The sequence below is a fragment of the Lepisosteus platostomus genome, chromosome 7 (genome assembly GCF_059453375.1).
Source record: "Lepisosteus platostomus isolate fLepPlt1 chromosome 7, fLepPlt1.hap1, whole genome shotgun sequence".
NCBI classification, from domain to species: Eukaryota; Metazoa; Chordata; class Actinopteri; order Semionotiformes; family Lepisosteidae; genus Lepisosteus; species Lepisosteus platostomus.
Window position 1 is genome coordinate 35,412,477 of NC_142617.1, and position 24,646 is coordinate 35,437,122.

Below are 24,646 nucleotides of genomic sequence, written 5' to 3' on the forward strand. Positions count from 1 at the left end.
CTGCTTCACGAATCAAATTTCTAAAGATCTGTAGATTCAACGAAGACCCTTCAGTGCTTTTAAATTTAACTGGTAGCAGGGGTGGCCCCAGGACCATGGCAGTCCAGAATAAGATGTCCCTTGTATAACAAATGTCCCATCTTCTTGTTTGGTGTTTTTGAAAGAGTGAGTGAGTCTTGCTCAATGTGTTTTCTAGTCCAATTCCTGCACTATAGGGAAAACAAATACAGCAATAGATTTTGCCTTTGATATTTTCTGAATTGAAGACACCCATTATGTAATTTATCTGCTTTATTAGATAGCGCAGCACATATCATTACTAAATGAAGTTAATAAAATTAATCAACTAACTGAATTAACTGAACTGGCACTTGATTAGCAGAAATATCATTTGCAGAATTTCAGTTTTATATTACTTGGCCAAATGGTGATAAATCTATTCTTCAGTCAGTACTAAAGACACAAGTGTATGTCTTTTGGTAGCGTGTGCATGGCTCTTCGTGAACTTGTGGTCGCGGAGTGTCTCAGTATCTTCCTCATATGTACGCTCTGTGGACTGCTTTATCTATGAAATCCCCGAAGGCGCGGTTCAGTTGCTATCGTACCGGCTCATCTACTGGCTCAGCGCTAGCCTCTCCGTGCCAGAGCGGTCTGCACTCTGAGACCCCTTAAAATAGCTAATCATGCCTCCTCTGCCTTTTTTAAGACCGGGGGCCTCTCTGGTTACACTAGTCGCCGGGGAAATATATTCCAATGAGCTCTGAAATCCTCACTGCTCCGCTGTCTCGGTTGGCTGAACAGCTCTTCATCTCTTCGGTGGGAAGGTGTCGGATTGTCTTGTCGCCATGTCCAAAGTCAAAGCTCCAAGTGAGTTAAACCACGTTTGTCCGTGTCTTCGCAGCCAGGATCTTAAATTAAAAAAATCTCCTGTTACCTTTTTTTTGCTCCTTTGAAGGAAAACACCGCTCCGATATCTTGCACTACATTTTACACCCTGCCTCAGCTGCAGGAGAGTATTTCCGAACTTGTTGCTTTTATTATATTTTATTATTATTGTTGTTGTTGTTGTTGTTTTTACTTTTTAATAACACCGATAGGTGTTATTTTCATGTGACGCTTATAATGTTGAAGTTGGAGAATGCGAGCATTGGACTTATTTTCTCAATTTTGATGTGATTCCGACTCTATAATGTTTCGCATTGTTTTTTTCGGTACAATTTAATAAGCTTAAAATATATTTAATAATTTCCAGATGTTCCAGGTCCGTAATCCTATTGGTAAACTGATGGATAGTTTTGATAAAGGTAACTTAAAGAGCATTTAAGTTGAAGCACATAAAGATAAAGCTGTTCTCAGCTCCGTGTGAATTCACCCTCAGTGCTGTACTATATAAAACAGGTCTCATAATTCATTTCACGCTTTTAATGGCGATCCAGATAACCTGATTCTTTAGAAAAAAGATAAAATATTTTGATATCTCAATTTGACCATCTTTTGTTATTTGAAGATTATGCAGTACAACAAATCATAAAATGTTTTTTTTTTCAAGTTATATAATGAAAGATAAATATTTCTTTCCTCCGGTTAGATTTGTATTGTTACCATTTTTTTAGTTTCAACAACCAATGCAGTGAAGAGCGAAGACGTCGAATAAGATAAGCCTCGCTTTACAGATACTTTATGACTCATAGGGCGCTTACCTTAAAACGTAGTTGAAACAGTAAACTAGGAGTCCATTTATTGCGCTTTTAATTTCAGTATACGTGTTGTATGTAATTCAAGCAATTTGCATACTTACTATTTTGCTATTGTAGTAGATTTATTCCAATTCTATTCGCTGCTTAGTTCACATTAATATATTCTGTAATGAATACATTGTGTTATTGAGCAAAAAGACTCATTCAAAAAATAAATTCATTTTGTTTAAATAAAACTCGTGGAATTAAAAGCGAAACTTATTTATGGAAGCGCAATAGGTCCGTTAGACGTTCCCATTTGTGTATTCGTGTCTGTAGAAATTTAGGGTAATCTGATATTTGTCGTTACTCCATAGAGTAACTAGAGTTGCTTTTTCGTTAGTGTTCCCGTAACACGCGCCCTGTGCATGGGAACACAAAAGCAAAGCAGTTTAAATGGGTCTCTGGTCGTCATGAATCAATTTAGCTCCGCCGATCCTCTAATCCTACTGTGAGTTTTACACAGTTTCCGTCACAAGAACACGAAGTTATGCTTGGATATTATCTCGATAATAATTAGAAGTTTTGAATTAAAGTCTGACCGAATAAGAGGGATCACATCAAATACAATCCTTGGAGCCACAGACATCTAATTTAGGAAGAGGACAAAGTAGCTTTCAGAAAGTAAAGCAGATTCATTGAAATGTTTGCCTGTTTTAGCACAGCTGTTTAAAAGCAGGATCTGGGAATTAAAGAGTGGGGAAAGCAGGTAGCAAGTGCGGTAGTTCCAGGACTGTGGTGATGTGGGGATAAACTCTGTAATGATTCTGTTAACACTTAGCTGGCACCAATATCACAGTGCAACTCACAACTGGCAACCAAATAGCTTTGAGCCTGGCCAGGACCTGGATGGGAGACCTCCTGGGAAAGCTAAGGTTGCTGCTAGAAGTGGTGTTAGTGGGGTCAGTAGGGGGAGCTGACCCTGTGCTCTGTGTGGGTCCTAATGCTCCAATATAGTGACTGGGAGACTATACTGTAAGAAAGGCGCCATCCTTTGGAGGAGGGGTACACCTGAGGTCCTGAATCTTTTATTAAAAAGAAGAACTGGTTATTAAAAATCCCAGGGCATTTCTCGAAAAGAGTAAGGGTGTTACCCTGGTGTCCTGGCCAAATTTCCTTTTCTAATCAGGGCCTTCTAATAATCCACATCTATGAACCGGCTTCGTTATTGTGTCCTCCTCCCCACTGATAGCTGGTGTGTGGTGAGTGTACTGGCGCACTATGGCTGCCGTCGCATCATCCAGGTGGGGCTGCACATTGGTGGTGGTGGACAGGAGTCTCCATTACCTGTAAAACACTTTGAGCGGAGTGTCCAGCAAAGCTATATAAGGGTAAGGAATTATTATAATGCTGGAATATTCAAACAATTAACTTCCTATTAACAACTGGATATAATATAATGGAACAGTGTGGTGGCACAGTGGTTAGCTTTGCAGCCTCACAGGTCTGGGTTCAGGGACCTGGGTTCAGTCTGCCCTGCACTGGACTGCTATCCCATCCAGGGTGTACCCTGCCTTATGCCTGTTGCTTGCTGGGATACTCTCCAGCTCCCCTGTGACCCTGAATTGGATGGAGCAGTTACAAAATGGATGGATGAATAATGACATATTATAGATTTACAGGTAACTGTAAATGTGTTGTGCAGTGTAATACTTCTTTTGTAAAAGAAAGCATTGTCCATCTATGTAATGATGAAGTGTCACTTTTGACTTATAAAAGGTGCAACTGTGGAAAAACATGCAGGACTGCAGACGGATCACAGTCATGAATCTGAGGACAGTCCCAAACGGCCAACATATCAAGAGTAATGTTATTGGTCAGCTTGTTTTGCCCAGTACCTCAGAATGAGAGCTGATTGATTCCGACCTGTTCCTTGACCTGCTGCCTAGCGTGCTGGGGGTCAACCGGTTGATTCAGTGGGAGCTAGTTGTACCTTCAGTGCTGTAGTGTGCAGGAGAGAAGGCCTTAGCACAAGGTGGCTATGGCAATAAGCAAAGCCTGTCCTCACGCTGCACCACAGGAAAAGACGTGACAAGATTAAAGGCCTCATGGTGACCCAGAAGCAAAATAATGAATATCACAGCATTGTTAGGTCATTTATCAAACATCTTTATACCACACGGTGTAGCGGGAAGCTGGAGCCTACCCGGCAAGCAATGAGCACAAGGCAGGGCAGACCCTGGACAGGGCACCAGTCCATCGCAGGGCAAGTGCAAGTCAATCATACATGGGGACAATTTAGAGGCCACGGTAAAGGGAGAGGGGGGAAATTTGGCCCAGACACTGGGATAACTCCTTTCTCTTATCGAGAAATGCCTGGGGATCTTTAATGACCACTGAGAGTCAAGACCTCAGTTTAACGTCTCATCCGAAAGATGGCGCCCACTACAGTATAATTTACCCGCCACTATACCGGGGCATTATGACCCACACAGGGTGGGTGCCCCCCGTTGGTACCACTAACACCACTTCCAGCAGCAACCATAGCTTCCCAGGAGGTCTCCCATCAAGGTACTGACCAGGCTCAACCCTGCTTTGCCTCAGTGGGTAGCAAGTTATGAGCTGCAGGGTGATATGGCTGCATCGCAGCATAGAACTAACTTTAATATTCATTATTACTTTTGCAAAGTGTCTAATTTTCTATTTATTATCAGAAAGCTGCTGGTTGTGGTAAGCCATGCCCTGTCCAGGGAACAGGGTTCAAGGCAGGACTACAGGATGCCAGTCCATCTCAGGACACACTCAGACAGACAATTTAGAGACACCACTTTACCTAGATGGCATGTGTTTGGAGAATGTGAAACTCGGACAATGGTGTTTTGGCATAGCTAAATCCCAGCAGGGTCACAGCAGAGCTGCAGTCATTACTTGAGGAAACTGGAACACCTGGAGGAAACTATAAAAAAAACTGCAAAAAAGAACATGCAAACTCTACACAGAAGGTACATTTTAATTAAATTAAGAGCTCAAGTACTATGAGGTAACAACACCAACACCTTCCACACTGTCCCTCTTGGCTTCTAGTGAAAATTGTTGGAATAAATCTGGCATAATCTCTTCAAAGGTCACTGTAACCAAACACCAAGCACAAATGTGAGGAGATGTAAACATAACAGTGTCTGAAAATGTGATAAACCTTTTGCATCATGTTTCATGTGGATGTTCACACAGAAAGCAAAGATCACAGTGGTAAACCTTTGAGAGACTGATTTCAAAACCTAAATCTTATTGGTTCCCCAGTGTCAGTAAGTTACACTTCAATATTTTAGCAAAATGTGTGTTCCTGGGTTTTCAGGTTTTTTTTCCCAGTTTCTTTTCAAGCTGCGCCCCCAGACTCTGGGTACAGACCCCGCTCTGTACCCATTCCTTCCTCATTCTCCATGCCCAAAAAACTATTTCACAGGAACACACTGAAGCAAACCTGCCTGAAGAGACAGCTGGTCTTGTGGACAGGTGGATGTCACCCTGGTAGCTATTTGAGAAAGTGCAGCTCTGTGATGGCAGATTTCCAAGGCTGGACTACAGTATACTTGAAGAGGGTGTGTGTATGCGCATTGTGGGATACCAGGGCACAGAGGCCTGTCACGGCTTTTGAAAACATTTCTCTGGACAGCAATAGCATGAGTGCTATTCAGACTCCAGACGTCCAGAAGTGCCTCTTAGTCCTATAGCAGTGTTGTCAATTATTAGCGGTGCTGAATGCTGAATATTATACTGCAAGGGTCTGCGCTCTCTAACCCTGGTCCTCAGGAGTCCCAGGCTTTTTAGTGTTACAAGCCTCCTGTTTCTGAAGATAGAGAACCCCTGTATGTTACTGATGATTCAAGAAAATGATCTGTTCTATTGAGATAACTCAGTTACGTCTTTGAACAAATCACCCCTTTAATTGATTACAAATAAAAAAATCTAGCTTTTAGAAATGATTTAATAGTTACCTAAAAAACTTGGTGGAATGGGTCTCTCCAAGACCAGGGTTGGAAGCTCTGGTCTTATTGCAAAGTTGCCAACTTCCAGTCAAAAGTGTGGGGCAATAGCAAGATTTTGTCCTTATATCAGAAGTAAGGCTGGGAGAAGCAAATGGGATTCAGGTTAGAAGCTTTTTAAAAAGAAATAGTGCTACTGCCGCTGAAGGGTTTACAGAAAGTGAGGATGTGTTCATTTGAATACAGCTTTCCTTCCAAGATTCTCATAGTAGGTTCTGGGTTTGTGCTAATGGCTTCTTGAATACGAGGCCTCATTCCTGAGTCATTTTCTCTGCAGCAGTTTGTCAGTTTAGGTATTTCTGAAATAAACAGCTCCAGCCTGTTTAATTGTACGAATGTTTTGTAAATGTCTGAGTGTACAGATTCTGAAGAGCACTGCGTCACACCTTCCAGAACCACTGCAGGTATCGCCAAAAACTTGTGATTTAGTCAGTTATTGTTAATTGATTATATTCACAGAAGAGTAGTTGGTGGAGAAAATATAAATGTGAGTCATTTAAGATCAGTATCCTGGCCTCATAAAATGTGTGTTTTGCAATAATTAATATTTCAGTATTAGATATCGATTAAATTGAACCTCAGTTTTTTTACCTTGCACTTTCGGCCACTTTTTTTCACTGGGGTTTTGGGGATTTTACTTCTTCTGTTCCCGTTCTGCGAATAGCAAAGACGGTTTGCCCACATGGCACGATCTGTATACAGAGTTGCATCCGCAGGGAAACGGTCCAGGCCAATCTAGGTGTGTCCAGTCTCCTGCCTTACTGTACTTTTCTTCTCTTTTTTTTTCTTCCTCTTATTCCTTTCCTGAATGACCTCACAGCAGGTGCAGCAAGTAAGTATGGCGGGCAGGCACAGAGGTTTGGAGTTGCACTGACTGGCACAGTGTGTGGCACAGCTGTGCCCTCAGTCAGTGCCTCAGTGAAGCTGTGAGATGTACACAAAGGATCTGGGCTTCTGAGCATCCTGCATGCCAGATTTACCATGATTAAGTGATCGTCTTCCAGAACAAAGGAGTATGGGTATTGATACCGTGTATCTTACTACACTGAAGAAGAAAGAAATTTAATTGCATGAAAACAAACTGCTCCTTTCAATCACAAGTTGCAGAGCAGGAGGAGTGATGTGTCTGAAAGGATTCTTTCCTCAGCTCTCTAAAAGTTGGAAGGTCGTCTTGCTCTTTTCTTCCTCTTTTTGCACGACGTCTTCTGATGTGTAAAACAGTGTGTGTTTGGGGGGGGTTATATGCTTGGCTTGTTACATCCCTGAATGATTTTTCAAAAATCATTCCTCCATAAGACCCCCGCATGGTGCGTCAGACCTCCTTGGCAACACATTGTGATGCACAGTGTCATACAGTTTATACGTTTCAGTCCTTCACATGTGTATCATCTGGAGCTTGATCTCACTTATAAACTGCACAGAGGTTTTTAAACCTGTTTCTTTACACACATCATTCATTGTGTGTGTTTCTGTATGCTGATGGGTCACTGGATGGGTGCCCATTAGTTTCTGCATGATTCTGACATGACTTACACATGGACTGTAAATGTCCACTGTTGAAGGGTGTTGTAGACCTGCGGCTCGGTTTAAATAATGGGATGTCTCTATGAATGAGACATGTCTCTATGGGTCTGTGTATGCCTCTGGAATTAATTAGCTAAGCAGTTTGGCAACACTCTTTTTAAATCTTTCTTACATGTATCGGCAAAGATTTAAAGTTACAGTTATGATTTTCTCATTAGCTTATGAAAATACAATGTTGTTTCTGTATCTTATTGTGACTGGTTCTCAGAATGTCAGGCTCTGAGGTTAGGCTGCTAGTAGCTAAGTGATGTAAAGATCAAACCAGAGGATTCTTGAAAGAAGGAAAAGGATTAGCAAGGTCTCTGCTTGTCTGTGTTTTCCACAACAGAAAAATAGTCTTGTTTTCTCTGTTTTAAATGCAGGCATATTTTTCCCTTGTGGAATGTTGATGTAAAATAAAGAAGGTCAGACCCAGAAGAGGACAATATAACAAAGTTAATTCAGCTGTACCAAGAAGGGCCTCAGTTTCACTCTCTGCTTAGCTTCACCAGATTCGAAGTAGCGTCTCTGCCTTTTTCTAAATTGTTCTGTTATTACCCTCTTTGTTTTTTGGAACTTGTCATAGATTTCTCACATGAAAACTGGGTCAGATTCCATCCTTGTGCTCCTCTGTTGGTTCTGGTCACTGATCAATGTGGTTCCACCCAGAATGAATCCAGGAGTAGAGAATCTGACTTTATACTTGAAGCAGGAACTATCCAGTAAAGTGCACCACCTTCAACAAAGGACCAGGTCTATCATCTTACAGTTCTAAAAAGCAGGACTACCTATTTTTTAAAGGCAGTGCTTCATTGAGACCTAAACAAGATTTTCCTAACATGTGGGAAAAAAAAACAAACATTTCTTTAGCTGGAGAAGAAGGATGGTCCAGAGTTTCCTGTCTCCTTCACGTGGAGACAGTCCCAGAGAAAAATATAAAATAAAATAAAGAATCAGGTTTTTTAAGGAGCAATAAAACACTGCCCATAACACTACAATTCAGATAAATCTGAAGCATTTCTGTTATGTTTTTGAGTTGGCAAAGAATTTGAGCAGTGGAACTTTGTGTGGAGAAAGATGCCGCCTGTGAGCAGGTGTATTGTGGCGTTGCAGAGACGGATGACTCCATGCGAGCATTCGCAGAGAAGGTGTTCGCCTCGGAGGTGAAGGATGAGAACGTCCGGGAGGAGATCTCCGTCTTTGACGTGGCAGAGGACTGTCCTATCTTCCACCATGAGTTGGCCGATCATCTGCAGCAAGAAAGCACAGAGAAGCGGTAAGGTGATGGTGCCAGGCTGGCTGTTGCTTCCTGGCTCAGTGATTTCAGAGGCGGGCTAAGAAGACGTAGCCGTCTTACCTGTTGCAAAATTCAAGCATTGCCCCGAACACGTCTAGATTGTCGGGGTCCGCTCTGCAATGCCACTTTGTGGAGGTTGCTATTGAATTCCATTCTGAGTCTGTCCCTCCAACCCCACAGGAAGAAACGCCTGCAGCGAGCTCGTACCATCTCCGTGCCCTCACCGCTCAGCGAGAAGTCTCCAACCACGCTGGTGCCAGTGGTGGAGGAGGTACCAATCTACCTGGAGGTGCCCGAGTTCCAGCGAGTGGCCATCATCGGAGACTACGCCTCTGGGGTGGGTCCCATTCTGTCCTTCTGTCCCTCCCTTCTCTCTGTCAAAGTCCAATTCTGTCACTTCAACATGAGCAGATGTGAGTTTCTCAGGCCTGAACGTGTCTAAGACAGTCAGGCTGCACCTCTATAATTGGAGGAGGTAGTCCTGCTGTCTGCTGTCATGTCAGAGTCAGAGAAACTCAGAAATGTTCATGTCCCTGGCCTCTGCATATCTGGGGCAAATATGCAGAGGTGACCTTAAGATAGAAGTTCAGAAGGGTAATGAGATCTTCAGCATCATCTCACATGGCCCTGCTTTAAACAGACTGGCAATGGCTGATGGTTTCACATGGTGACCACATTCTGCTGTCTGTGATGGACAGCCTGGTCAGGCAGTTTAAATACACACCTTTCTAGCACGTGGGCCTTCAGAGCTAATGTTTCAGCAGCTGAGAGTGGGGGTTTTTTAGATTTGAAGTCCCCGAAGGAGTGTATTACAGGCTCTGCACCAAGGTTTCTTAGTTTAAGGGACACAGTTTAACTCTCTGAACCTTGGAGAGAGGAAAATAGCTTAAACACACACTTAACTCAAGGAAGATTCCAAATGAGAGAAGGCCATTCTTCAAGGATCCAAAGACGTCTACTTCCACCACAATTTGGCTGTTGTTTCCAGACCTCCTTACCCTTGTGTATTAAACGTGCCTCAGTCTTGATTGCACACCCTTTTAATTTTTACTGGCCTCAGCGGCTTCTTGTTTCACAACTGGCCTTGACGTAGTCCTTTGTGTTGCAATTTATAGTATATGCACTAATCTGTACAGTTTCTTAAACATATTGGATCAGTCACATACAATATAAGGATGTAAAAAACATATGTATATTAAAATAAAGAAGTTTGATTTTGCTCCATTGGAAACAACCAGTTGCACCTGCCTTCACTCACTGGGTAAGGGATGTGATGTATTTTCTCCACCTTGAAAAAATTAGGATTTCCCTCTGTGGCTTAACTGCAAAATTTTATTCTGCCTGGCAGACTTCTTTAAAGTTCTTTAAGAACTTGCAGCTCAACCCAGACATATGAAAGGCCTTGAAGACTGTGGCTTCCCTCTTTTGTCCTTTCACTACCTTTTTTTCTTTCTTTTCTCTTTTACCTTTGCTTATCTCTCTTTTACCTTTGCTTATCCAAATCTCTGGTTTCCTTTTTTCTACTCATGTATGCCCATTGTTATATTATTGTTGGATCTACACAGTCGGTTTTTAAGTACCAAGTCTTTCATGCCATGATGATTGTTCACATTAATTCATTATTGTATATGGTACCATGTAATGTTCTTTTTTCTCCCTGAAAAATCAATAAACAAATTGAACATACTAATAAAATAAATACACATATTTTGAGAATTTTTGTGATCAGTACAGGAAACAACCATGCTCTGTAGTGTACAAATGTAAGGGAAATCTTTGAAACATGCATTCTTAATTCTCTGTGAGAAGATCCTACAATAAAAGCCAATTCACAAGATGGATCAAATTGGTACTTTCAACATGTTCCTCTGGGACATTTCTGAACGGCTTGTGGCCTCAGGGCTTGATGTGCCTCATTTCACTCTGGTCTGGTCTGACAGGTGACCCTGGATGACTTCGAGCTGGCCTGTAAGGGTCTGTACCGTGCTTTGACCATCAGAGAGAAGTATATGAGGCTGGCTTTCCAGCGTTTCTCCAGCACGGCCTCCCAGTACCTGCGCATGATCGAGGGGGAGGTGTGGAAGGCAGAAGACCAGGTGCAGCCAGGTAATGTGCTGTGACACGTCAGGCCTCAGATGGCAGAGCATGGTCCAGGGTTAATGGATGTGCTGTTTGTAATGGCTGATTAAAACAGAAAATCAAGGAAGTTTGGTAACTTTTTCATGCGTCACATGGTGAGTCAATGGTAGAATCAGGACTGGAACCAGGAAGCCTAATTACCGGGAGGAGCTGTGCTCAGAATGTGTTATGCTAAATCAGGAGCTGTTTTCATGCCAGCCTGCTCTTGGCCCCAACCCAACCCTCAAAAGGAAAAAAATATTTTTTCTTTTCACTTGACCGAAAATCAGAATGAGGTCCCAGAGAATCTAGAGCTGGCTGCGAGGTAAGCAAACTGTCACAGAATTCATGTGATCTCTCTTCCAGTGTTCACGCCACCTCCCAAAAAAGACGAGGACCCTCTGTCCACTGATGGCCTGCCTGAGAACCTGGGCTATGTAGCCCATATAAGGGATGGCGTGGTCTGTATCTATGCCAGTAAGGAAGCAGCAGACAAGCACGAGCCCAAAGACCTGCCTTACCCTGACCTGGCCACATTCATTGATGACATGAACTTCCTCCTCGCCCTGATTGCCCAGGGACCCACGTGAGTGCCCAGCCCTTCGTACCTCCAGGCTCTTGAGTTGGTCTCTTTCTCCCAGTTTTAGTGACACAAACAAGCAGATCACAAGTCTGCTTTTTCCCTTGCTGGTTCCAAGTCCATATTCCCCAGCAAAATCTCCATTTGGCAACAAGTCCGGCAGAACATGAGAGTTTGAAAGGGATCAATAGGACCATGTGCAGTGTAGCCCTGTGGGTAATAGCAGCCTGTCTCTATCCTCTGCAGTAAGACCTACACCCACCGCAGGCTGAAGTTCCTCATGTCCAAGTTCAACGTCCACGAGATGCTGAACGAGATGGAGGAGCTGAAAGAGCTGAAGAAGAACCCTCACCGTGACTTCTACAACTGCAGGAAGGTAAGAGTGATGTAGGCCGTGGCGACGGTCATGCAGCTGCTGTGGGTTTGATCTGTTGGCTTCTTCACCCCTGGTCTCTGAAATCCAGGGCTTTCAGATGCTCTTCTAATAAGCTGATTCTATAGGGAAGGAATTCTTGTGTGAAGTGCAAGTGACATCTTTGGTAAATTTACCATGTGTGCAGTGCAATTTACCCCTGTAACAGGTCTCTACAGCCACAGGTCTATGTAAGACAGGTTTTCATCAAATGTCTTGACAGAACATTTAAACCTTCATTTAATTGCTTGTTAACTTTCTTATTTCTAAGCAATGCCTGCACCCTCACACCCATGTGTTTTTGATTTATATAAGATCATAGATGGAATAGTCCAGTGTCCATTCTATCGCTGTAAGGAAAGGGATTTCTTTACTGTTTGCTATTGACAGAATCAGCCCCGTGTTGCCATGACCCCCGTGTTCTCGACCTCTCACGCCACAAGCTTTCTTGAATTGACTGAGCCCTTAATTCAACTCGGAGCAAGTTGCAACCTTAAACCTAACAGTGAACAAAAATGTAAAAAAATCGTATTCAGATTAAGCAAATTAGTTCAGTGGAGTGGAATGGAAAGTAGTAGAAAGGGTACTGAAAACTGCCGAACTCTGAAACCACAGGCAAGACATGACTCACTCAAGCAAGAATTTGTTATAATGTCTACTCAGCCTGCAGCAACCGTTAGCAGTAGTTTTTATTGAGGGGTACTGACTTCCACTCCACACTATTAGCCCCAACTGCCTTTCTGTTTCATCCAATGAATATGATGCGTCACTTCCTACTTGCAGTAAGACAAATTCATCGTGACACAGGTCACAGTAAAAGGAATACAACTATATTTTTCAGTTGTGAGAATAATTTAGCCTGCACACCTGGAAAACACATTGAAAGCCTATTCAATTTCATGTGGAAACTGTAGGAAAATTAAGTGCACTAATCTGTTACTGCTGTCTAGTGCTGCCATCTGCTGTGTGAAGGTTGTGTTGCAGTAGCAAGATGAAATTACTTTTTCTTTTGCACCTGTCTAAATCTATCCATCCGTTTATCCACTCCAGTTGTCCAGCGGAAGCTCAGGCACTGTCTATGGCTGAACAATTTAAACAATTTAAGGGTGTTTTTAAGTTTTAAAGAGCTAATACTGGAATTATGTTGTCCGGCCCTTTCAACGAGGCACAGCGCTGTGGACTGCTCTGTGTCCGTCCAGTGCAGGGATGCTAGTCTGCCTGTTATGTTGTATCGGCTGCAGGTGGACACCCACATCCACGCGGCGGCCTGCATGAACCAGAAGCACCTGCTGCGCTTCATTAAGAAGTCGTATCGCGTGGACTCCGAAAGGGTGGTGCAGTGCATAAAGGGCAAGGAGGTGACGATGAAGGAGCTCTTCGCTTCCCTCAACCTTCACCCCTATGACCTCACTGTTGACTCCTTGGACGTGCACGCCGTAAGTACTGCCCCCTCCCTGCAGGACCCACCTCATCTGTCTCCCCAGATCACAAAGGACCAAACTTCACTCCATCCCCCGATTCCATAGAATCTGTCAAATCTACACTGCTGCATTTTTGATGACAAACACTGTTTAATGTTAAAATGAGGCAGATATGGGAGCTACATGAAAGCATTAGAACAGCATGCAGCGGTTAGCATTATTGGCTCACAACACTGGGGCCCTGGGTTCAATTCTGAACCTGGGTTGCTATGTGTGTGGAGTTTGTATGTTCTCCTCCTGGTGCTCCGGTCTTCTCCGACCATCCAAAGACATGCTGGGAAATGGCATCTGGGAAAATTGTCCCTGGTGTGAGTGTGTCTGTGTGCCCCCCTGCGATGAATTGGCGTCCCATCTAGGGAATACTTCCCCTTGTGCCCTTCGCTTGTCGGACTGCACTGGAGGAAGCAGTTGGAAATGAAAGCATTTTCCCATTAAGAATTACACACTGAAGATCTGCAGGAGTGGGTGTTGATCCATCAGCGCCATGTGGAGCAGAAAAAAAGTCTTGAAACTAATCAGCCTGGTGATCACAACAATGTGTTTACTTAAACAGGTTCCATATGTGATTGCACAGATGGAATAATCTGATAGCTGGAAACCTGTAAAGGTTTAGTTCAAACTATTTCCCATTCAATTGTTTAGATTATTATTAATACCTATTATTATGGGGCTCCAAAGTAACTAGAGACAGCTCTCACAGCTCTAGTACATATTAAAACAAGCAGGCTATGTGGGTGAAATTCTTGAAGTTTGCTGGGAAAACAGGTCAGATCTAGCCTCTATTAGCATTGGCTCTGCACTGTTTATTTCTCATTAAATGTACTGTTTCCAGTCTTTCTACTTGCAATCAAGAAATGAAATACTGTACTTGAAAATCTGTATTAAAAAAACATATAAAGTGGTACAACGAAAACAACACTGAGGTTTACATTAATAGCTCATTGTGTGCATACAGTAGATAATAGAGAGCAAATTGGTTGTTTAAATATTATTTTTGCCTTAATAATTCCATTTGGAGTTATGAAAACAGCAGATATGAATTATGATTTTACTCTTCTGTTAACGTCCCCCTTGAAAGGTGAAGATTGCAGAGTTCTGGAGCGTGTCTAAGAGTAGCTTCTCTCTCCCCTCTCCCCTCAGGGCAGACAGACCTTCCAGCGCTTTGACAAGTTCAATGCAAAGTACAACCCTGTGGGGGCCAGTGAGCTTAGGGATCTGTACATGAAGACTGACAATCACATCGATGGGGAGTACTTTGCTACCATCATCAAGGTAAAGTCCTGACTGCTGCGCTTTGAGCACGGGCCTAAGCACAGCCAAGCCCATAGTGTCGCCACAAAGGCCATGAAAATCCAGCATCAGTCGCAGTGCGACTCGGACAAAGACAGTCACTCACATTAGTCACTGTTTACTGCAGATTACCATAGTAAATGCAGAGAGGAGTGTTGTAAGGCAGCCCTGACGCAAGGTGAAGATACAGAGCCTTTAAAATACATCCGTGCATTTAAGAGCAGTGAGAGTGTTACAAGAAACTGCAGAAGGGATGGTGAGGATGAGGATTCATAACAAGATGTAAGATGTGGGAGTTTCTTTTAGAGAAATATATTTTTTTTTCTAGCTGTGATTCAGCAATACCCAAGAGGAACCGTGAAAATATTTTGCAAATGTCCACACGGCAACACTAAAAATGACTGGATAACCTACAGCCTATAGTCTGATAAACTGAAAGATTATAAATATTATACAGTTATTATGAGTACACTTATTATATTCACTTATATGTACTGTATGTGAACATTTTGGCATACAGTTCATTGACATTTTCAGTACTTTGTTTGAGTAAAAGGTGAAATGTATTTAGAAATAGGCAAATATGTTTTCACTCCATACTATTCAAGTGGCAGTAAAATAAGTAATGTCATTCAAGGAGAGACATTACTGTACGAACTCCAGCATAGCTCTTTGTGAAGCAATGAAACAATCAGCTGTTATCCCCACTGCTGGTGTTTCAACAGAAATGAAGATCCTCCTTTTGTAAATGAATGCTCTGGGATATAATGATCATAATGGGTGTGTGCATGAGCTGTGCTGCAAATCAGGAGGTTCTGCTTGTTCCGTCTTTGTCGGGCGTGTCAAACATATGGCCCATGGGCTATTTTTTGGACCAGGAAGCTCAAGTCTATACAGCCCACAAGCCAAGCAGATGCTCTTGGTGATGTTATTTGTATCATTCTTGCGTTCACAGCACGACATGTACAGTAGTCCTCTGCTTCTGAGCAGTCACAACACCCCTGTTTCGATGATGTCACAGATCTAGCTTGACAGGGGCGTGGCATCGCATGAAAACGGTGGGAAAACATTTGATGCCATGAGACCTGTGTGCACACGTTTCCTCTAAACTCCTCCAAATCCTGGAGCAATCTCAGCGACTGAGCCACCCAGACTGTACCTAGTGGGTGGCTATGATATCAAAAAATATTTTTTAACTTAGTAATAAAGAGCTTGTCATTATATTATTGAATAAAAGAAAAGAATGAATGCTGTGTGGTTCAAAAGTGCATAAATGTTTATTTCTTCATAGAAGTGAATGGAAATATGACATGTTTGATGTGTACAAAATATAGTGACTTTCAAAAGAATCATATAAATCGGTAAAGTGAATTTATTACTGTTTACATCACTGATATCTGGAAAAAATATGGTGTTCTGTATTTTCAGTGTAACCTCAGCATATGAAGACAGGGGCTAAACTTTAAACACAAAACTCAGATTTTCAGTGGACTTTAACCATGTGTAAAATCATTTTACAATCATGGTTTTAGGGGCCAGTAATAAACCTCGTTTTCATAGCAATAAGCAGACTAGAGAGCAGTGACTCCCTCCCTGGATGGGATACCAGTTTGTTACATGGATGACCCCCAGCAGTGCTGGTCCCCACTTGTACAGCTGGGTGGACTGGGGCAACTGGGGTAAAGTACCTCACACCAGGTACAACAGCACTGTCTGCACTGGGGACTCGAACCCACAACCTGACCGTCAGGAGTACAAAGGCTCATTATTAGGGAAAGGTACTTTAAAATAGTAGACCATTGCAGTTAAAAGTTATTTGTATCGAAGACTACTTTTCAAAATTAACAAGAGGCTGAAGGAGAACAAACTGTAAATGCACAAGCCACAGCAATCGTTGTAGTGTGTGTAATTTGCTGTGCCAAAGAATTCATTAAGCCTTTAAAGCATCTGCCACCAGACTCATTTTCGTTTTGAAAAGGAATCCCTTCTCACGGCAAGGGTTCAGTCTTTTACCAGCCCTTTTGGTTCCTAAGCTTTGTTCCTCCCCAAACAGGAGGTGGCCTCAGACCTGGAGGATGCGAAGTACCAGTACGCTGAGCCCCGTCTGTCCATCTACGGCCGCTCGGCCTCCGAGTGGACCAAGCTGGCCCAGTGGTTCACCAAGCACCGTGTCTACTCCCACAACATGAAGTGGATGATTCAGATTCCCAGGATCTAGTATGTCTCTATTTGTCTTCCAGTTCCACTCAACTAACTACTGCAGGGCTACGAATACGTGTTCTTAACATTTATGAAGCACTAACAATAAATTGACTCAAGACACGCTCTTCAGTCAAGGACAGAGGAGATTAGAGCATGTTAGTTCATCCTATAACATGTTGCCTGTCATTAGCCAGCCATGTGGTGATCGCCAGCAGAGATGAGATTAAGCTGGAGCAGCAGTCATGAGCATTGGGGTGACTCTCAATGGAGTTCCATTGAAAGCTCCAGGGGCCTGACAGTGCAGGACATTTTCAACAGCCCCTACACAAAATATTAAGACTAGAAATAGGACAGATCATTAAACACCATTCTAGTACAAGTCTACCTTTTCTTCACATTAATTGCTGAAGCAGAAAATGAATAGCAGGTTTTTCCTAAACATAGTGCACAAGCTAAACAACGCAGCCAAGCAAGACTTTTCCCAGCTTCTAAAAAGCCTTACACAACACAGCAAAATGTTTTTTATTTCTCCACAGTTCTTTAATGAATTTATTATTATATAAATGTAACATGCCACAACAAGCATTTTTTTCACCAGCCTGTAACCTGTAAATCTAAGTGGATTGTAACAAATCAAACATGTGCAGCCTGCCCCCAATATGTTAATGACTCCTGAATCGGAGGACTCACAATTTACACTAACAACACCACAAACTCTACTTCCCCCAATTAAAGCATCACAAAAACTTGTTCCACTAATTTCAGGGTCCTGATAGGTTCCCTTCAGTTTAAGCACAGACAATTGAAACAATTTTTTGCTTTTACTTTCAGTGACATTTTCAGAGCCAAGAACTTTGTGCCGCACTTCGGGAAGATGCTGGAGAACATCTTCCTGCCAGCCTTCGAGGCCACGATCAACCCTCAGAGCAACAAGGAGCTGAGCATCCTGCTGAAACACGTGAGGGAGAGGGGCAGGGAGAAAAGGAGTGAGGCTGGGGCTTATGTTTAAATCAAATGTTTCGCCCACTTGAAACATATAAAAATCCCCATCAGCTGTGAGGTTGTAATTTAATGTTTTATTGTTTGGGGTGTTTGTTGGTTGATTTAATTCTGGAAACCAGAAGTTTTCCTTCTTGGAAGTTCTGATTTCATCTGGGTACTGCAAAGGGGACGATGGATCTAAGGAAGAGAGCTCAAAGGAATGAGAGGAGAAAGGCCAAAGGGAAGGTAGAAGAGACAGAGAGAGAGATGGAGAGAACACGGCACAGGTTGTGAGTGAAGGGTAACAATCCAGCCAGTTAAGCTCATGTTTTAGAGAGAAATTGGGCAAGCTGGACAGGCAGAAGCAGGAATCGGCACAGAGGGAGATGGAGAAGGAGGGTGAAAGGCAGACAGGGCAGAGGACCTCTCCTCTTACTATTTCTCGTGCTCTGTGCAGGTGACAGGCTTTGACAGCGTGGATGACGAGTCCAAGCACAGCGGCCACATGTTCTCCACCAAAAGCCCCAAGCCCAACGAGTGGGATATTGAGAAGAACCCCTCCTACACCTACTACATCTACTACATGTACGCCAACATCATGGTGCTGAATCAGCTGCGCAAGTGAGTTCCTGATCGCTGTCACTCATACCTTAGCTTGGGGTAACCAGTAGTTGGCCAGTACCAGGTTTTGAAGTGGGTAAGGGTTTCCTCTATCTTGACATGAGGTTGATACACTTGCAGTTCTTCTGTGGCATTACTGAGATCAAACCATGTCTTAATTCTGTTTTTCCATGGTTGTACATGTATTATAGTACAGAATTGCGATCCACAGTTTCAGTGTGTTGAATCACATCTTGTTCTCATATTACTGTAGTGTAGCTCAGTTTGCTGTTAAAGAGGCATAGGGTCTGGCTGAGTGTGGGCTGATTTGAGCAGTGTGGGTTGTGTGCTGCAGGCAGCGTGGGATGAACACGTTCCAGTTCAGGCCTCACTGTGGAGAAGCTGGCGCCATAACCCACCTAATGGCCTCCTTCATGACTGCAGATAACATCTCCCATGGGCTCAACCTGAAGAAGGTCAGTAGTCTCTGCTTGCAACTCAGTTCAGAGCCAGGGGTGACTGTCACAGCTTCGGTAGTCAGTGCCAAGGGTAAAAGCAGTAACCTTCACTGGTTGTCATTGTGATGAATTACAAAACTCCTAACCATAAGACAAAGTAACAGATCTGTATGCTTCTTATTTGTAATGGTTTTTACTACACTTTAGCCCCCATTAGGATGACTTGAAAATAAAGTTTTATCTTATATTCATTGTTCCCTTCTTTCTTGTGCTAAAGATACAGTATTACTATGAAGGTTTTCATATTTGTGCAACTGCCTATAAACAGTGTTATAGGCAGCCAGTAACCATTTTAGATAATGATTTGATTTAATTCAGAGAAATGGGTATCTGTATTTAGTGGTTATCCAGGGAGTGTGTTTTCCAGAGAATGTCAGTGAATCACAGCCAATCCTACAGTCCATTACTGAGCACGTGCTGGAGTGACGTTTTTGGGAACATACTGTGAATATACCTGCTCGTGAATGATTTGGTAATAAAATCAAAGCAGTTTTAAGACTTTTTTTTAAATGCACTTTTTAGTTTTCGACTTGTGCAACATTAAACATTAAATACTGACAAATACATTGTCTGTGGGTGCAGCAGAATCAGGGAGGTGGGTGAAGAGCTTTTATAAATGAGCTTTAAAGACACACTGATGCTTTACTGTAAGACTGTTAAGTGCCTCTCCAGAGGCAGTCACTACACAAGCAAAAGTCTAGCAGGTGCTGGGAGTCAGATTTCTTTCATACTCAAGCCTTCACTTGGAGCAGCAGTTGGATGGACACTGTAGATCATTGGCTGAAATTTGGGATTTGAAATGAATCTAATAACAACAGGGCATTCTAAAGATGGTATTCTGAGAAGTCATTGAGTACTGAACGGGTTTGAAGGTGGCCAGGGTTTCTTCGGTCCATCATTCAACTTTTCTGTACTGTATGTGTACTGCTAGATTGTATAGCCAGCTGATGCTACACGCATACCTAACAGTTTAACTGTGTCAGTGTCTGCCTGAAGTTCATCTAGGTCAGTGGTTCCCAATCCTGGTCCTGGTGACCGACACACCTGTTGGTTTTGGTTCTAGCTGAGCCCTCTGTTTACACAATCAAACCCTTCATTGACATAATAATAGGATTATAATAATGATTTGTTCCCAGCTCCTAAAACATGTTAGAGATATAACTATTGTATTTTGTAAGTGAAATAAAATCCCAAACTTGTGACTAGAAACAAAATGCAAATAGTCAACTGAAGCAGCTTTTTAAGGCTTCCATTATCTAATTAAGGTGGGGTGGAATAAAAACCATTCCATCCTGGGATCCATCCATCCACCCAGGATTGAGAACCACTGATCTAGGCATATTTTCCGGAGCCCTGTGCTCTTTATCATTCTGCAATGCTAAATGTTGCAAAAGAGGACCAAATACGAAAACAAAAGGAGGACATTTGGCTCATCTGGCTTGTTCAGCCATAGAAGCCGGGAGGGCCAAATGGCCTTCTCTTGTTTGTGACCTTTCTTCTTACAGTATGTCCTTGACTAGCCACACCAAAGTCAGTGTACCTCACTGGAAGTTTGTAGGAGGCTCTGTATCCCAACAACCCACTCTTCTCTCACTCTCTGCTTCTCACGTTCTTCCACGCCTCGCTGTCTTGTAGAGTCCCGTCCTACAGTACCTGTACTTCCTGGCTCAGATCCCCATCGCCATGTCGCCCCTCAGCAACAACAGCCTGTTCCTGGAATACGCCAAGAATCCCCTGCTGGAGTTTCACAAGAAGGGGCTGATAGTCTCCCTGTCCACTGACGACCCCATGCAGTTCCACTACACCAAGGTGACTGAATGCATGTGTTGGCCAGTATCGTGACGGTGCAATATTGCAGATTTGTCCAAAATCTATATGACACCACCTCCTGAAATATCATAATTCTCTGTTTTATAAAATCTAAATTTAACAATACTCTGCACTGCAATTTATTTCAAATATATAAATACACTTCAGTGCACCTCAATGTGTGTAGTTGTCTCTAGAAGCATTTGATTAGATTTGCATTGCAGTGGTAATGGATCAGAGGTCCGCTGCACAATGTTCCTCACTCAGGTTTACTCCTGCGGCAAGTGATTGTACGGAAGGGAAAATCCTTCAAATGCAGCTAAATAAGTATTCTGTTAAAATAAAGTATTGCAGTTGTTTATAGCAGGAAGGGAAATGTGAAAAAGGAAGTTGTTGTGACCTCCCTGCTGGTTGGTTTCAGCTGTGCACGAAACTGCAGTTTCCTTTTCAGCCCCTTGAAGGGAAGTTCTCAAGCCTTCTGAGTCCAGCCCCAGGAGGAGTTTTCTCACAACCTGCTAATTTCAGGATGAGGCTACATACTCTATTCAGAACAGTCACAGTTATTATTATAAATGACTGCATTTCTATTTTATTTCTGGATAGATTGCAGTATGTTCAAAAACTCTGCAACCTGGGTCTTGATCTTAAGAAGGTATTTTTAACTTTCAGGGCCTTGGCTCTTTGTCCTGTGCTTTGATGTTGGGCCTGAGTGTATTCCTAAGACCTGACTATGATCTGTGGGTACCAAGGCCTTCTAGTTTTTCTGCTCCAAGACTTTGACATGCCCTTTCCAAAGAAATCAGAGAATCTCACATCTTGGATACTTTTATCTCTTGCCTAAATCAGATTTTAGGATATTTATGTTTGACGTTTTTAATTTTTCTCTCTTTATGTATGGGGCACTGTGATTACAAATGTTACCTTATAAAATAAAGATTTTTTTTTGTTTATGTTTAAACGTGTTTATCCAACTATATTTTCTATTAAGGAGTATTAGAATACAAATCCAATTCGTACATTTTGATAGTAATTGACTTCTAATGTGTGCTAATGTGTGTTCTAATAGAAGAAAGCCAAGATTTAAATTATCCATGGAATTTCTATTGTATCAGTACATACAGTAGATAAAGGGGAGTTCTGTTTGTTAATTAGACTATTGATAAGATGTGTCAGAATATACTGTTCTTGTTGTCTCTGAAAACTACTGAAAATAAAACAGAGAAGAAAATTTTAAATAATGTAATTAAGAAAAATGCAATTTACCATTCGATTGTCATTTTATAACATTTTTAGTAGGCGCTTCTATATCTTATCTGGTGGTTTAAAACATATTTCAGTTGAATCCTGTGTGAGCTTTACAGGCCAGAGGCTTGCTATCTGCCAACACAGTGGACCTGAGCTGTGTTTCATGTCCTGGTCTGATCTGAATCTGCTTGTGCCCCCAGGAACCCCTGATGGAGGAATACGCCATTGCAGCCCAGGTTTTCAAGCTGAGCACCTGTGACATGTGTGAGATAGCCAGGAACAGCGTTTTGCAGAGCGGCCTGTCCCATGAGGTACCTTACTGCACTACAGTCCCTTCTCCCAGTGCTTTGGTCCAGTTTAGCCTTCCTGAGATAAGGGCTGTGTGCAAGCTCTTGCAAAGGGAGAGGAGGTGGCACTGGCTGGCCTGTGTCAAAGACAATTGCACAAAGGTTTGCTTTTTCTAGGACAAATGAGAAGCCCATTGTGTCCATAAAGCTCACTATTGGGTGTGTGGCCCAGACCATTGACCAAGTCTGTAAGCAAGTTGTGCCATGCAACCGTTACAAGGCAAGTAAGATATTTAATAGATTTCCCTTTTAAATGTTTCATCTTTTTGTATATTTTGCTGTTGTCCACTTTTCTACTTTGTTCTTCTGGATCACTCCCACCTTAACTTGGCAAATCTGCAGCATCCTGTGCATCCCAGTTCCGGGACAACAAAGGCCACTGTATTTCAGTTGTCCACTGTCGCCCAGGGTGTGATCGAGTGTCTGTTTCAGTCAGAAGCGCAGGGTGGAGGAAATGGAATTACAGCAGAGGGAGGGTGCCTGGAAGTTTGCTTCAAGAAAAGCATGCTGAGAAGTGCGTTTAGAGAGAGTGCCGACAGGGTTGGGCAAAATGACAAAAACAGAAACAATGCCATTGTTGGCGTGTCCAGGCTTGCCTGTAGATGTCAAAGGAAATATGTTTGATCTTCAGCAACTACTGTTTGTGGTACTGTGGATGTGGTGTGTTTGTGTGTTTGTGTGTTTGTGTGTTTGTGTGTTTGTGTGTTTGTGTGCATGTTTGCTGTAAATAGACATATCATAGTGACTCAGTAGTTTATCTATTCATATCCTTTCTTGAATAAATTGTTTTGGACTATTAAAAACTTCCATCCTATAGGGCCTTTAAACCAAAGTTTTTGTGTACTCTATGTTGAGGGATTTCTTGTTTTTTGTGACCTTGCTTTGTTTTCAAATAGATTTTCTCATATATCAGGCAAAAATAAGTCAGTACTAATTGTTTCTCCAAGATTATCTCAAAAAGGCTTCCAGACCAAGCCTGAATACCCAGGGAATCTTATTTTTTTGTTCTGTTTCGGTACATACCAATGGAGCTTTTGCTGTGATTTAGATATGTTGCTGTGTATTCTAAGTTCATGACAAGGGCTCTCCTACCCGTGTTCCCAGAATATTGGTTTTTATTGCATTCAGTTTAAATTACCAAACATTGAAAGTACAGGAGTCAGGTAATCTGTATTTCGAAGTCTCCTGTATTTAGAAGGAATGGAATAGCACACATTAAAAAAGTAGAGGTGATATTCATGTCTAAGTTTGTTTTCCATTTTTTACCCGAAAAATTTGAGATTTAGGATGATGATTTAGGAATGAACTTTGGTGTGAAAGACCCCTGCTTTGTCTTGACTTCTTGACTTCCTGAACACCTTTGTACATGTGGTGCTAACTACAGTGTCTTTGGCTTTGTGCGCTAGATTGACCCTCAGGCATAATGGCATAAACAGAACACAAATTGGCAATTGCCAAAAGTTTTCAAAAAAAGAAATTCAAATATGTTCTCTCCCTGCTGGGTTTAGATCCCACTAACGCCAGCTTGAGTTGCCTGTCAGACACAAGGAAGAAGATGCCCGCGTTGGCGTTAGTAGTCAATGGAGCCAAGCACAGGCGCACATGCTGCCGGCATCTGTGACCAGAAGGGGGCACCACTAAAGTGGGTGTAAGAAATTGATATTTTTGGATGATCTGTGTCCTGCGTCTTTTCTCTCTACAGGAGAAAGTTCACTACCTCGGGGATAACTACCAGAAAGAAGGGCCCGAGGGCAACGACATTCGTAAGACTAATGTGGCCCAGATCCGCATGGGGTACCGCTACGAAACCCTCTGCTATGAGCTCAACCTCATCAAGGAAGGCATCAAGGCCTCCGACTGAGCCCACTCCACTCCATAACTCTGTGTGTGGCACAGAACTGGATCAAGAAGCCTCTCCTTTTCTCCCTCAGTCTCCTAGTATGTTTCCCTTTCTGCTGTAGCCAATCTGGAAATTCGTTTACGTGGCTTTTGTCACCTTTTAATTGATAATAGTCCTTTAATATTATGGTCACCTAAAAAGGATATATAAAATATTACATAAAGCCATGTTATCAGGTTTCCTGTTTGTTCCTGTTGTCTTGAATATCTATTAAAACATTTGCTTTCTGGATTCTAGTGTTGAATAACTTACAAATATGCGAATATATTATAAATATACGAATGAATCTATTTCAGCTGCTGTAATGCACAGTTGCACTGTAGTATTGACCTGCTGACATCAGTGATTTTCATTTATATGTATTTTCTCAGTGTCTCAAAAAACTAGCATTGACATGGTAGCATGCTTCAAAAATTATTAGACACTTCCTGCATTCTGCTCTTCCTCTGCCTTTAAAAATACATCTGGATGTGAAATACGTGGTAGAAATACAAAATATAAACCTTCCCGAGATTTCTTCTTAATAATTACTGAAGGAGGGGGGTTTGTATCAGATATGTAAATCTCTTATACATCAAAGCTGC

At 42.4% G+C, this 24,646-nt stretch overlaps 1 protein-coding gene across 2 annotated transcripts; it reads left to right on the forward strand.

The window, feature by feature from the left end:
* The first annotated feature begins 674 nt into the window (after nucleotides 1–674).
* Nucleotides 675–24,293, forward strand: ampd1 (adenosine monophosphate deaminase 1 (isoform M)). Of its 2 annotated transcripts, none has more exons than XM_088640008.1 (15): nucleotides 675–881; nucleotides 8,398–8,558; nucleotides 8,760–8,916; nucleotides 10,520–10,685; nucleotides 11,064–11,283; nucleotides 11,524–11,653; nucleotides 12,931–13,125; nucleotides 14,311–14,442; nucleotides 16,514–16,677; nucleotides 17,494–17,620; nucleotides 18,101–18,264; nucleotides 18,599–18,719; nucleotides 20,397–20,570; nucleotides 22,016–22,126; nucleotides 23,865–24,293. In XM_088640008.1, the coding sequence occupies exons 1-15, from the start codon at nucleotides 846–848 to the stop codon at nucleotides 24,021–24,023; spliced, it is 2,217 nt and encodes a 738-aa protein (XP_088496134.1). In that variant the 5' UTR covers nucleotides 675–845; the 3' UTR covers nucleotides 24,024–24,293. The 2 variants fall into 2 exon arrangements, with proteins under 2 accessions (XP_088496134.1, XP_088496135.1); XM_088640009.1 differs by having other exon boundaries at nucleotides 679–867; nucleotides 8,396–8,558.
* Nucleotides 24,294–24,646: the final 353 nt, after the last annotated feature.

Coding starts and splice junctions, on each gene's coding strand:
- ampd1 (XM_088640008.1), top strand. CDS start 846: ATGTCCAAAGTCAAAGCTCCAAGTGAGTTAAACCAC. Junction 13,126..14,310: donor ACTCCTTGGACGTGCACGCC/GTAAGTACTGCC, acceptor CTCTCCCCTCAG/GGCAGACAGACCTTCCAGCG. Junction 20,571..22,015: donor TGCAGTTCCACTACACCAAG/GTGACTGAATGC, acceptor TTGTGCCCCCAG/GAACCCCTGATGGAGGAATA.